General features: G+C 47.0%; 1 protein-coding gene across 1 annotated transcript in view; it reads left to right on the forward strand.

Moving 5' to 3' along the window:
• The window catches only part of SGIP1 (SH3GL interacting endocytic adaptor 1), a 55,213-nt gene that overhangs the window by 1,032 nt on the left and 40,234 nt on the right, over nucleotides 1-13,947 (forward strand). The window contains 1 exon segment of the mRNA XM_050307464.1: nucleotides 12,061-12,124. Within this exon segment, the coding sequence (XP_050163421.1) occupies nucleotides 12,061-12,124 (64 nt within the window).

A 13,947-nucleotide genomic window follows, 5' to 3' on the forward strand; every position in this document is an offset into this window, starting at 1 on the left:
GTGCCGTCTGTCTCGGCTGTATGTAAAGCTTTTTTTTTTATATATATAATTTATTTTTTTAATGCCTTCTGGAGTAAGATGCAGGAAGGGATTACTTTAATTGCATATTTTTTTTAGCAGAATAGATATTCAGGGCCAAGGAGATCAGAATATCTATATTTTTTGGTTTTATGGCCCGTTGGTGGCAGCAGCAGGGCCTGTCTCGGCGGAGCCACATCCAACCCCGGGCTTGCGGCACTGCCGGCACATGAACCCGGCAGCTCTCGGCCTTCCTGAGATGACAGGCAGAAATTGGACTGCCTCTTGGTGTGTCCCTGGAAATCAGGGACCTGCTGCCCTGCCCGAATTAACCTGGAAAGGTGTCAGGCTTCATGAAACCAGGATTTCTTGTATTGGTTTAAAATATTTGCCTAATCTCGGGAATTCAGGTGTAGTCATGGCCATGTGTGGACATAGGAATGGCTTCTCCCTGGGTTTTTTTTTGTCTTAAAATTAGTTTGGTTGTCCTTTGATATGAGGAAGTGCCTTCAGTGTCTTCCTTAATACCAATTAGCAAAGGAGATTTTAATTTTAGCCCATGACATCAAACTCATCCTGCCGTGCTGACGGACACAGCACGTTGGGAACCAGGCACAGCCTGGGCAAGAGCAGGGAATTGTAGAGAATGTGTCATTTAACAAAGTGGCTTCTCTCAAAAATTCCTGTATTTATGGAGGAATTAACGTAGATAAACTGAAGTTGGCCTTGGTTTGGGTTATTTGATTAATTCTGAGGCTGGTTGGGGGAAGTCTGTTGGTCTTTTTAGGTTCTTTTGGGATTTGGGTGTTTTGTGTTGGGATTTGGTTTTCTTGTAGTTTTACTTTATTCCTTGAGGATTTTTGCCTTGCTTATGGAATGCCCACAATGTGCTGCTGTGCAGGAGCTTTGGCCACCGTGGCCGAGGCAGGTGGGGGCTGGCAGGGGGTGCCCAGTCCCATAGTGGAGGTGCCATCCAGGGCTGGGGCATCCAGCTTGCTGTGCTCTGGCAGAGGTGGAATCACCTTTCATGAACCAGTCTTGCACTTAAAAAAAAAATTGGAAAAAACCCAATACTAGTCATAAAAAGTGACTTATTAAACTGCTCAAGATGTTGTACCTCAACTACTTGATGCATACGGGAACCTAGAACGGAAATGAGAAAATTAGAAGAAATGATTACTGCTTTTAAGAATTGGAAGCTGGTTGTATTTGTAGAAGAGCGGAACTTCTATCCAAGCTCCTATTGAACCACTGGCACTTGCAGAGGTGATTTATTTTAATGTAAGAATGGTTTTAACATGCTCAGTTTAATTTGATCTGAAACTTCTAAACCCATACAAAATGCTGAGAGTTCCCTACAGTAAACATCTTAAAGGGGCTTTATTATAATAAATGAATTATTTAAATAACTTGCCTGGCCAAAATGTTGGACACTGTGCTGGAAGTGCAGGGCACGAGGCCACCCAGCATCACCTGTGGCCAGCAGGATGAACCTGGCTCAGCTGATGGGTTTGGATCTTCTTTGAAAAGAAAATGATTTGGCTCATTGGGAGTGGGGCAGAATGAGCAATTTGTACTGGATATGGACATTATACTCATTTATATGGAATATTTCTTCATTCTCTTGGTAGATGGGGGGAAAGTGCATATTTTTCACTTTATGATTAAAAATCACAATGATAGCTAAAATAACTATGGATGCTGTTTTAAGAACCCAGTCCTCGCTGGGAGGAGATCAAAGCAGTGCCATGTGGTGTCTGAACCACCAAAAGAGGATGGTCCTCTCCCTCCATGGCACGAGGGGTGAATGAGTGTTGCTGTTGCCCACCATCCGTGTTGGGGATGGACTTCCTGTGCTTGACCTCACTCAAACAGGTGGAAATAAGGTTTGGGGGATGGGGATTAAACCCCATCATGTGCTGGAGAGGTCCCTGCCTGTGTAGCTGTAGATGTGAGAGCTGTTTAGATGTTCCCTTTGATTGTAAAACACCTCTCCAGTCCTAGGAAATGCGCTGGGTGTGTCATCGAGGTGAACAGCCGAGCACAAGAACAAGTTTGTCTCCTTTTTTAATCCCTCTGTTGCTTCTCCAGTGTAATGAAGGCATTTTACACAGCTTAATTAAGTTTTGAAATCACTGCTGCACCATGTCACTGGAGCCAGAAGCTCCACAATGTGTGGAGAGGTCAGGCAAGTGACATGGCAAGTGGGAGCAACCAAGGGTATTCTGGAGACAGTCCCTGTGTTTCTCCAGACCCCAAACCAGATGTTTGCTGGGGAGAAGTCTTCTCAGAGTGGGAATTTCTTCATAACTCTCTTCTTCAAGGTTTTTGCACCTGTTTCTGGGAAGTTTGGTCACTCAGGATGTCCCATCCCTGCAAGTGTCCAAGACCAGGTTGGATAGGGCTTAGAGGAACCTGGGATAGTGCATCTAATGGCATGCTAAAAAGTCTTTTTCTTGATTAGGCAAGAAAATTGACTTTATTATATTTTAGGTGGTCTTGTTTCAGTAAATGGTGTATTTGAATGTGCTCAGTGTTGCCTGTGGGACTCAGCAAGGAAATGACCTGGTGGAAAAACTTGAGTTTTGAGAATGTCTCAAACCTTCTGCCGGCTATGAACATAAATTCAGGCATGGATGGCAAAACCACCCTGGAAAATACATGGAGCCCATATCACTAAATTAGGAACTGTATTTTTTCAACATGTTTTTTGAGCAGAAACCCATGACTGAACTTCAACTTGCAAAGCAAGTCAGGGCTGTGTTGTGGTTGGGCATCTGTGCCCTCTGAGATGGAAGGGGGATCTGCTGGAACAATCTGCTGAACTGACAGGCCTGACAGTGGTGAGGAAAGTAGTTTTTCATAAATGCAGGAGAAGATTGTTTAACCCTTCTGTCATTCACAGGGTGATGCTGAGTCTAAGCCAGTGGCTCAGCTCCCCTTGTAGCCCAAAGTGGGCAGAGGGATGAGGACATCCCACCACTTCTCAGGTTCAAAAATGTGCATGAAGCCTTTTGGGATGTGTTTGAAGGGGTTTTTGAGATGTGATCCGGGGGGAGTTGAGCTCCCAAGGATGAGGTATGTGGAAGTGGGGGCTTGGGAAGTAAAAAGCTTGGAACAGGAATGGGAAGGAGCTCTGTAGCTCTTGGTTTTGAGGGTTCAAAAGCAGGAGATGAGGTCAGTGTGTCTGCAGAGCTGCTCAGGGGATGGTGATGTGCTCCCACACTGTGCTGTGGTGCTTCCAGAGATGTCTCGTGCAGTCTGGGATAGGGCTGGACCAGAAGGGCATCCCCATCAACACAGTTTGAATTTATTCATAAATCTCTACTTGGGGGAAAAGAAACCTAAATAATTCCTTTTTTTCAGGCATTCAAACCTTCCTACTGAGCTGGTTTGGGTTTTCCAGCTCTAGTCTACTGGCAGTGTGTCTCTTCCCACTAAGGGAGAAGAGGGAGCAATGGCTGTAGCTCAAAATTCACAAAGGCCCCACCAAAACCCTGGGAATTTGGAAAATGTGTTGGATTGGGGCTGGTGGTACTTGCCAGTTAAAACCCAGATGGTGCCAACGTGATGGTGTTGAGGGTTTACCCCAAAACATGGACAAGGTGGCAAAACCTGGGGTTTCCTTTGCACCTGAAAATGCTCAGTGGAATGGAGGGGTGGAAGCAAAATGCCAACAGGCATTCATTTTGAGAAGAAAGGATAGAAAATATGGGAAAACTCAACTGCTTCATGTGATGCAGGTCTGCAAAACTCCTCCTTGGAGTGAGCCCCAGTTTAAAATGTGCCCTTGGGCATCTCGAATGGCTGCCCAAACAGAGTAATTCGGGTTTCTCTGCCAAGGCAGAAACTTTCTGCATGATTCATTGGCCTTACTCAAATTTTAAAGACACTGTAGAAAAAAAAAAAAAAAACCCCCAGATTAAATCAGGTGTTTAGTCACCTCCATTCCAGGGTATTTTGTTAAAGGTGGAAAAACATGGTTAGTGGACCCTGACCCACCACTGGGATGGGAGAGGAGCAATGTGAAGGAAAAAGTGGAAAGCAGGGGAAGCCAGAGCTCCTCCCCAAACCAGTGACCTGGAACTGTTTGGATGCCCAAGACCTGTCACTAAGGATCCATCTGCCTTTGGGAAGCAATGGGGGTGTGATGCTGGCCATCTCCCTGCCTGAACTGCCAGCAAATCTCATGTCTGGTAACACTCCCATATTTTCCCTGCTAGCCACTTATTTTACTGGGGGAGGGAGGGGTGGGTTGTGTGGGGTTTTTTTGTTTTGTTGTTTATTTGGTTGGGATTTTTTGTTTGTTTTAATTTCATTCAGTATATTTAAATTTTTACGTGTTTGGTAGGAAAAAGGCAAGCTCTGGATGCTGTGCAGGTGGTTTATTAGAGGAGTGAGTTGCTCACGTGCAGTACAGGAGCACAAAGTGGGGCCCTGTTTGCCTTGCCAGCTATTGAGTATCATCAGCTCTTTGTTTTTAACCAAAATTCACTTGCAGGCTGATGTTTCTGGGGGCTTCCGAAGGTTCTTTTGCTTTGTCTGTGTGAATGGAAGAGGATCAAGGCCGGCAGTAATTACAGCTGCTGGTTTTTTGCACTTGCAGCCTCACAGAATGATTTATTTTTAATCTCTGTTTTAGTTTAAGTGGCTTTTTATTTTTGGATGTGTGCTTTCCTGGGAGCCAGAGATTTTGGGGCTGTCCTTCAGGAGCAGGCATGGAATTCCTACCCTGTCCTATAAATCCCCATCCCCTCCCCTGGCGCCAGTGGGCTTTGCTGCAGGGGTGGGAAGGGGAAATTCCCTCCCACGTCCCTGTTTACACTGAATTAGTGCTGATAATGATGATAATGTTTGAAAGCAGTGAGATACCAGTGCTGAAAAAATCCTCCTGTGTTATCTGGGAGCCATTCCTTGCCCATCCCAGCCTTGGAAAAGCACTCCTTACTTTAGCACTATATATTTCTTGGTGTTTAAGCTATGACTCTTTCTGTGTGTCTTTTGAGGGGTTTCTTTAGTGATGTACTGGGGGGAAAAAATAATCTCTTAAAATTCTCCACCCATGTATTGCAGGGAATTTTAAACATCAGCTAGAGATTAATATCACATGTAGAATACCTGGAAATAATCTTGCAGGGAGGTTTGGGATGGGTTGGGATGAGAAGAATGGAGTTTCACATCCTCCCTTGTCACCTGCTTGAGGTGCCTCAAGGATTTCATGCAGCCCCACAAATATATTTGTTTTCTAAAGCTGGAATTGTAGAAATCATTGAAGGTACACCTTGTTATTAGAGCTAATCAATGATCCTAGAACAGTTTGGGTTGGAAGGGACCTTAAAGCTTATCTTGTTCCACTTTCCACTAGTCCAGGATGCTCCAAGCCCCATCCAACCTGACTTTGAGTACTTAAGGAGGCTGCTTAAGTTTATTAATAAGATGATGATTTATACTGCATAAGCAATCATTAGTAAGGTCATTTCTGCTTCATGTTTACCTGGCTTCTTACACCTGGGGACCATGAGCTCCTCTGCAGGGACACAGATAGGTGGAAGAAGCTCTGTCAGGGTTTTTTCAAGCCCTGCCTGGAAATTAAACCTTTCTTTGGGTCATGTCTCCTGCTCCTATTTTTAGTTCCACAGTTAATCACTGCTTTAAAATCAAGGTGCTCATTTGGCAGATCGTGGGAGGAACAGGACAGTTAAGGGATCTGGAGAGAAGTGTCTTGTCAGGCTTCATTTTGGGTGTAAATGCTCATCATGTGCAAATGTGAATATTGCAAATCTTGGTTTGGACAAGCAAACTGAGGGCAAGTGATGCTTTTCCCTGGCAGCTTGCCCAGAGTTGTACCTTGTCCCCAAGGAAGTGGCTCCTGCATCACACAGGTGACAAAAGCCACCCTGACAGCCCAGGTCTCCTGTTTTCCTCCTGGGAAACTGGGAGTGGGAGTTGGAGGGTCACAGATGTCCCTGCAGTGGGGTGGCTGGACAATTGTTTTAGTGTCACACCCAGGCAAGGGTTTAGGTGGGTTTAGTAAGTCCTTATGTTCTGCATAAACTGTTCAACACCAAAATTGGTGGGTTTTCCATAAGTATTGTCAGAATGTTGTTGCTGGGAGTCTGGGGGTGTGTGAAGGTGATGGATTTTAAGGAGATGCCTTTTACAACTGGGCTGTGAGATAGGACAGGTTGTTGGCTGAGGAGCAGATGGAATGGCAAAGCCTTGTGAAGAAAAGGAGAGGTTTACAGTGAGGATTTTTTTTCTTGTGGGGGAATACCAACATGGGGTATTTATATTTAACTCTATTTTAAAATACATTATACGTATAAATATATATTAATATATGTGGGTTTCCCCTGGGTGTGCTATGTGAACCCAGTGCCCTCCTGCCCCTGGAAGGAGCACTGTCACCTCCCTTTCTTTATACACCAAAACCCCCTAAAAATAGAAATCCTAGTGTCATTTGGGAGGGAGAGCCTGTCCTGAGCAACTTCTTAAATAGCACAACAACCTTTGGAGGCGCATCTGGCGTTCCTGTGTCTGTGCCAGCCGGGAATGAAAGCCACAACTGTCTCCAGCTTTAATTCCCTGATAATATTGGAGGAGATGTTTGTCCCGTGGCCCTCAGTTGCTGCACACTCGGGATGTCAGAGCTGATATTAAAAATCTAATCTTTGGGGAAAGTAGGCGGTGAGAAATTCCTGCAGCTGCTTCACTCAGGTTGGTGAGTAACCTGTGAGCACCAATTTGCATCCTTCTCACGTTAAACAGTCCTGGGATGCTCAGCCCCATTTCAGGAGGATGAATTGATGCCCTGTCTATGGGGATGCATCCTGCTGATGCTGCCCTTGATTTTTAAGGACAACCTTTAGCTGCTGGCCCAGTCCCCAAGCTTTGCTTTGGGTTTGGGCCTTGCTCTGTGCCATTTATTCCATTTATATCTGGAACATAAATACATTCCCATGGTTTGGGGTGTATTCCCATATCCTAGGGCTGCACTTAGGGGCTGGGGTCTTGTTCCTGAGCTCCAGGCACTTGAGGTATTTGAACTGAGTTGTGCCAGCAAAGTGCAGGGGTTGGACTAATGCCCAGGCACAGTTGTTTTTTTGGTTTTTATCTGGGTGTATTGAAATGCCAGGAAGGTTCAGGTTGGGTATTAGGAAAAATTTCTTCACTAAAAGGGTTGTCAAGTATTGGAACAGCTGCCCAGGGCAGTGTTGGAGTCCCCATGCCTGGAGGGATTTAACAGCCATGTGGATGTGGTGCTTGGGGACAGGGGTTAGTGGTGGCCTTGGCACTGCTGGGGAACGGTTGCACTTTGTCTTGGAGGGGTTTTCCAACCTAAATGGTTCTGTGATTCCAAATCAGCCAGTGTGTTCTCCCTCACCACGCTGAGGGTGTGCAAAGAGCGGGTTTTGACTCCAGGCCTCTGGCATTTTGAACTCCTGGCCCCAACTACTGCAATGGGTATTTGGGTAGTTTGCCAAGGGAAGGAGGTGCAGACCCAGGGGAAGAGGCAAGATGTGCAGGTCCTGGGAGCCCAAACCCTAGTGGGTATGTGGAGATGGATGCTGGACACATGGCAGCAGCCACAAACCCAGAAGTGGCCACAGGACTTCCTCTAATCACTTCTCATCTTATAGCTGGAATAAGGTATTTGTTTTTAGAAAGCTGTTGGATGTTAATTCAAAACTTCCTTAGGTAGAGTTTGCCACAACCTGATCAGAGACTTAATTACTGTCACACTGGAAATGTGACTGTATTTTTGAGTCAGCCATGGGATCTTGTGTCACCTCTGTCCTTTGGAGTGGAGATCCCTCACCACCACATTTCCATTCCTGGGTAGATATTTGGACCCAAACACAGCTGTTCTAGATGTGGTTTTGGAGCTATGCTGGGTAGGTAAACTCCTGCAGGTGCCCATCTCCATCTACTCCAGCTTTCTGGCTGCCCTGGTCCCTCTCCCATGAGCCATGTGCCAGCCCAGGGGACAACCCAGGCTGAGCAGGACCAAGATTGAGTGTGGTGCCAACTCTCTTCCTCCTCAGCATGACCGTGCTTGATGGTGGGGCTTGACCTTCCTACAAAACTTTGGATCTCCTTGATGTGACCAAGACCACCATAGCTGGGCTCCCCAGTGGTGGGTGACATTTACCACATCTTAAAATTCTGTTATTTACAAGGCTCAACCTCCTGGGGCTTTGACCCAGGCCCAAACAGTACTACTGTAGGAGAAAACAATCCCAGAGCAGTAACTTAGGATGTTTTATTTCATTCAGGCTTATTTGTGATTTTGTTTTAGAGTCTCAAACACTGCTGGTCCTCCAGTGTCTTTCAACTGAAATTTCTGATAAGAACCAAAATTTTCAGTATATATTTAAAAACAAACAAACAAAACGAACAAACAAAAACCGATGACAACAACAAACAAACAAAAACCCCACAAAAACAAACAAAACAAACGATCAACCCCACAACTGTTGTTGCTTATTTTTGTTTTCAAGTATTTTTTTTTCCTGAGAACCACAGCAAGATGCCAACAACGTTCTGCTCTGGCAGCGAGTGACAGAACTGTAGTGAGACCACCACCCTTTTTCCTTCACTCTTTGTTATGAGCATGTGGAGGACTGTAATCACAGAATCATCATATGGTTTGCATTGGAAGGGACCTCAAAACTCATCCAGTTCCACCTGCCATGGGCAGGGACACCTTCCACTATCCCAGGTTGCTCCAAGCCCCATCCAACCTGGCCTTGGACACTCCCAGGGATGGGGCAACCACAGCTGCTCTGGGCAACCTGTGCCAGGGCCTCACCACCCTCACAGCCAAGGATTCCTTCCCAATATCCCATCTGACCCTGCCCCCAGCAGTGGAAGCCATTCCCCCTTGTCCAAAGGCATTCCCCTTGTCCCTGCCGGCCCTTGTCCAAAGTCCCTCTCCAGCTCTCCTGGAGCCACTTTAGGCACTGGAAGGGGCTCTAAGGTCTCCCTGGAGCTTTTTCTTCTCCAGGCTGAACAATCCCAATTTTCAAGGTGATGGATTTATTGCTGGAGCCTGGTGGCACCACAACAGGCACAGCGAGCAGCAGCAGAGCCTGTCTCCCGAAGGATTTGGGCTACAACCCTTTCCGTGGTCCGCTAGGCTGGTGCAGGATGAGCCCTTTGGCTGCCACAGGGGTGGTGCCATCACTGCTCACCTGCCACTTGCCGGTGTCCCTCGGTCTCTTCTCCAGAATAAGGTCTGTAATTAGACTTGTAAATGAAGGTGGTTGAAATATTCATGACTTTATCAAGGCAGTGTGCAGAGGGCTCTGTTTTTCACTGCATTATTGAGGCCACTGAAAGGCTGGCACTGAGCTTTAATGCAGAGCTTGGTATAGGTAAAGCATTTTATATGTTATGAATACATATAATAATTGCAGATAAAGTGGACAAAACCAAAAATAACATGGACTGAAGCAGTGTGGCTTTTCTGCTACAGAGGATGAAGTTGTTGAGGATCTCTAGGTTTGCAATGGACCAAAATGCCCATTTTCATGTCAAATATGTCCTTGGTGGTAGATTCAGGCTGCTGCTGTGTCAAAGCAGGGGAGTTTTCCAGGCTGAGTTAGAGAGCATTTGAGACAGGGCTGTTTGGGTATTTACTTGGGGCTTGATGTGGTTATACTCTCACTTCTGAAAACTTAATTTACCGTTCAACTGTTCCTCTGGATTTGGCTCAGAGGTTTTCAGTAGTTTTGTCTTGCCTTTGGTTCTGCCTTGCTGAGCAGAGGGGAGGGTCTAAACCTGAGTCCCTTGGCTATGGAACAGCACATCTCTGGACTCAGCAAAGGGATTTGGTAGGAGCTGCAGGTTTGTGTGTGGTGGGGAAAGCAGGTTGTTCAAATCCAGCTCTGAAAACCCTCCCCATAACCAAACCAAAGGAAAACCAAACCTAATAGTGACTTTCTTCTTCCCCTACCCTATTCTTCTCCCTCCCTTCTTTCCCCCTCCCCAGGTACTTTGGTCTTGAGTCTCTGCCATGGCCATGGATAATATTTCTGTCTGTGTGCAGATGAAGTAGAACTAATTTCAAGCATTTTTTTCTTTAGTTTTCCCAGAAGAACATTAATACTCTGTCTTTCCTCTTGAGAGATGTGTTGCTTATGAGTTCCATCCTCCTGAGCAAGTAACTCCTTCTCCAGGGACCCCCCCTCAATATTTGGGGGGCCAGAGGCAGCAGCTGCTCCCACTGTGTGGGGATGGAGGACAAGGGACTGGGTTTGGGAGAACAGGGTTATTTTTCTTCTAAAGATATGAAGTCTTTGGTGTAGAAAATAAGATGTTGGTAATTCTCAAGAAAACACTGTGGAGCTTTACGTATTTTGAAATAGTAATTTCTGTTTCTCAGACACCACTGCTTGGTTACACCAAGATAAAAAAGATAATAGTAAATGAAATATGAATTGTACCCCACATGGATATACTCTGTTTTCTTTCATGCTTTCTTCCATGCTTTCAGCCCTTCTGCTGCTTCACTGACTCTTCTCTTCTGTCTATCCTACTTATCATCACCTTTTCTCTTCCAGCAGTGGATCTCTCTTGTCTAGTGAGGTTCCCATGAATCCATAGTGTCTCCATGGAACATTCCCTCCATGGACAAGATCTTATTATTATTTTTAAAAGGATTGCTCTTGCCAGGACAGGTTTTATCATCCTTCAGCTACTCAAAACAGCTGAAAGGAGACTTGAGGCCCGGGGTGTGCAGGGCCTTTCTGTGCACAACCCTCAGCTCAGCCCCTGCACCATTGGATGGGGCGTCTCACCATGTCAGGGGAGACACAAGCTCCTCTGAGTTGCAGCCACTGAAATTCTGGGAAAATCCTGGGAAATCACTTGGTCATCCCCCACTGGCCTGAAGACCTTTCTGGTGTCACCATCAGGGCAGTCAGTGCCTTGCCCTGAGGTGAAGGTGGGGTTTGATGGGGGACCTGCTTCCACTGGCTCCCAACAGCCATCTCCAAAGAAAATGTCATTTTTGTTCTCCCTTTCCTGAATATCCCTCTTTCCCTCAATCATAACCGCTTCAAGCAGATGGTGGGCCTATTATATAACTGAGCAGAAGGCTGTGTTACAAAATTTAGCCACACTGGGTGCTGCTTTAGAGAAGACTAAACAACTCATTTCTGGGGGTTTTGGCCTCTCCTGTTCTAATTTAAGTTTGGAGGATGAAGTTATTCTAGGGGGGAGATCAGTAGGAATGTTCCTCTGTTATTAATGACCCATTTGGGTCCTGAAGGAAGCAGGAAAGCTGAAAGACATGGATGTAGTAACACCAAAACTACCCATGAGGGTGCAGGATGAGTCTGTGGGGTCCAGCTGCTTGTGTTGCCCTTGGCAGCTGGGACATATGGACCACATAGGCTGGGGGTGTATGAGCAACCTGGACTAGTGGAAGGTGTCCCTGCCCAGGAATGAGATAAACTCTAAGATCCTTTCCAGCCCAAACCAGTCTGGGATTCTGCAAAAAGAGGGAGAACTTGGAGAAACCCACTCTCCTCCATCTGGCTTCCAAGTGTTGTGGTGGTGGCTGATGCCCTGATGGGCTCTGGGGCTTCCAGGACCTCCCACTTCCCATCTGGCTCCAGCATTACTGGTACCAGACATCATTTTAAGCACTGTGCAGATCAAGAATCAGCACAGAAGATAACCAGCCTCATGGTTTAAATGGATTTTTAACACCAAAGAGGGGTTTCCCCTTCATGCATTAGAGCCCACACGCAGCATGAGGGTGTGATTAAGACAGAAAGCTTGGAAATATTAACTGTGAAATACAGTCCCACAAGCTGAGATCAAGTTAATAAGTGTTAAGTGAACAAATAAATGGCATAAGCAAATGTACACACAACCTGCAAATTCCTGCTGGCAGCTTCTGGGGTTTGGCTCTTTCCTTCCTTAACCTTATTTATGGATTACAGCCAGCAAGGGAATAAGGAACCTTTTAGGGGATTTACTTGAAGTTTTATATTAATATTGCATTTTTATTTGTGTTCCTTGTGCCCACAGGATTGAAAAAACGTACCAGGAAGGCCTTTGGTATACGGAAGAAAGAAAAGGACACCGATTCCACGTGAGTCCCTGAGATACAAACCATATTAATGTATAATGATGCCAGGGAGCAGCTGATGCCACTACACCAGGACAGGCAGGAAGCTGGGCCATCACAAGCATTTATTAGATCAAGTCTTTAATAACAACTACATTGAAGCTGCTTCCCCTTCTACCTCCAGTGGCCAACAAATCAGGGGTTTCCTCAGTGTCGCTGCAGAGATGATCAAGCAGGTTCTCTGCGTGTGTGCGATTTACGGTGGCAGTGAGTGGTGATCAGAGGAAAACTACTCCTCTGAGAGTTTCAGCAGATTAATCTCTGCCCAAACTACTGATTTGCCTTGTCTGCTGAGCTCTTTATAGGTGCCAATTCAACTTAAAGAGATGCTTGTGCAGGCAGTGAGGCAGTGGTGGGGAGGGGCTGTGTGGTTGGGGCAGGCTCGGGACAATGGGGAGCAGGGGGCTGGTGGAGCACAAGATCTTTTACCTTTGCTGTGAGAGATGATTTTGCTTTCCAGGGAAACATGTGGTGGGGGGATCTTCCCACATCTGGCAGGGGATGCTGTGTGGCGGTGCAGAGCTGCTGGTGGGGTGCTGATACCAGTCCAGGGATTGTTCTGGGGAAGGGTCTGGAGCACCAGGAGCAGCTGAGGGAGCTGGGGGGGCTCAGCCTGGAGAAAAGGAGGCTCAAGGGGGACCTTCAGGTTCTCTGCAACTCCCTGACAGGAGGGTGAAGGCAAGTGGGGATCAGGCTCTGATCCCAGGGAACAAGGGACAGGATGAGAGGAAATAGCATTATCTCAGACCAGGAGAGGCTTAAGTTGGATATTACAGGAAATTTCTTCATGGAAAGAGCTGTCAGGTATTAGAACAGGCTGCCCAGGGCAGTGGTGGAGTCCCCACCCTTGGAGGGATTTAAAAGCCGTGTGGATGTGGCACCTGGGGACATGAGTTGCCCTTGGCAGTTCTGGGGATGGTTGGACTCCATGGTCTGAGAGGGCTTTTCAAACCTCAGTGATTCCAACCACTGCTGTGGCTTTGGGGTAGATGTGCCAAAGCAGTGTGACAAAGGAGCCTGTGCCATCCCTAGACTGGGAACAGAGCAGGGGAAAGGCAGCAGGGAGCCCCATTCCTGCATCTGCAGCATCATGCAGGTGCTTAATGTCTGGCACAACAGAAACTCCAAGATTTATTTTTCTTTTTTCATTTGGATTTGTTTTTCCTGAGCTATTTTATGTTTTGGTGGCTGTGGGTTTGGAGGTTTCCTGTGCAAGGACATCTGCAAGGCCTGGCCATGCACCTGGGGCCATGGTGAGCCTGGTGCAGGGCTTTGTCTGTTGCAAAGAAGGGGCCTGAGAATAGGTGGACATGGAGCACATCCTAAAGTAGGGCTGTGCAGCACTGAGATGTTCTCTGGCTGGCAGAGTGGCTCATCACCAGGAATGGTGACATCCATCCATCAGCCCGGCAATCAGTGGGACAGCCAAGAGCTCCAGTCATGTATGGGTTCACCTATAATTTATCAGAAGGATGGGCAGGAATCAGCCTGCTTTGATTTTCCACGAGAAGGAGAAACAGAATGCGAGAGAGCCAGGTCTCCCTCCTGCCTCACCCAGCGCTGCACTTTCCATGCCTGCTCCATCCTGCCCTTCTGAGTGGCTGTGGGAGCCGGTGGGACGGGAGATAAGGAATCCCGGGGTGCTGGGGGTGGGAACGAGTTCGCAGCGAGGCTGCTGTGGAGGACACTGCAATTAGCACAGCAGTGATTAGCACGGTGCGGGGTCGCGGCGCGGTCACAGCCCCGGACGGCTCCGAGCGCTCTCCAAGTCCCCCGCTGGGGCTGGG

Source organism: Myiozetetes cayanensis, unplaced genomic scaffold, assembly GCF_022539395.1.
Source record: "Myiozetetes cayanensis isolate MyiCay16 unplaced genomic scaffold, myiCay2020 scf12, whole genome shotgun sequence".
NCBI classification, from domain to species: domain Eukaryota; kingdom Metazoa; phylum Chordata; class Aves; order Passeriformes; family Tyrannidae; genus Myiozetetes; species Myiozetetes cayanensis.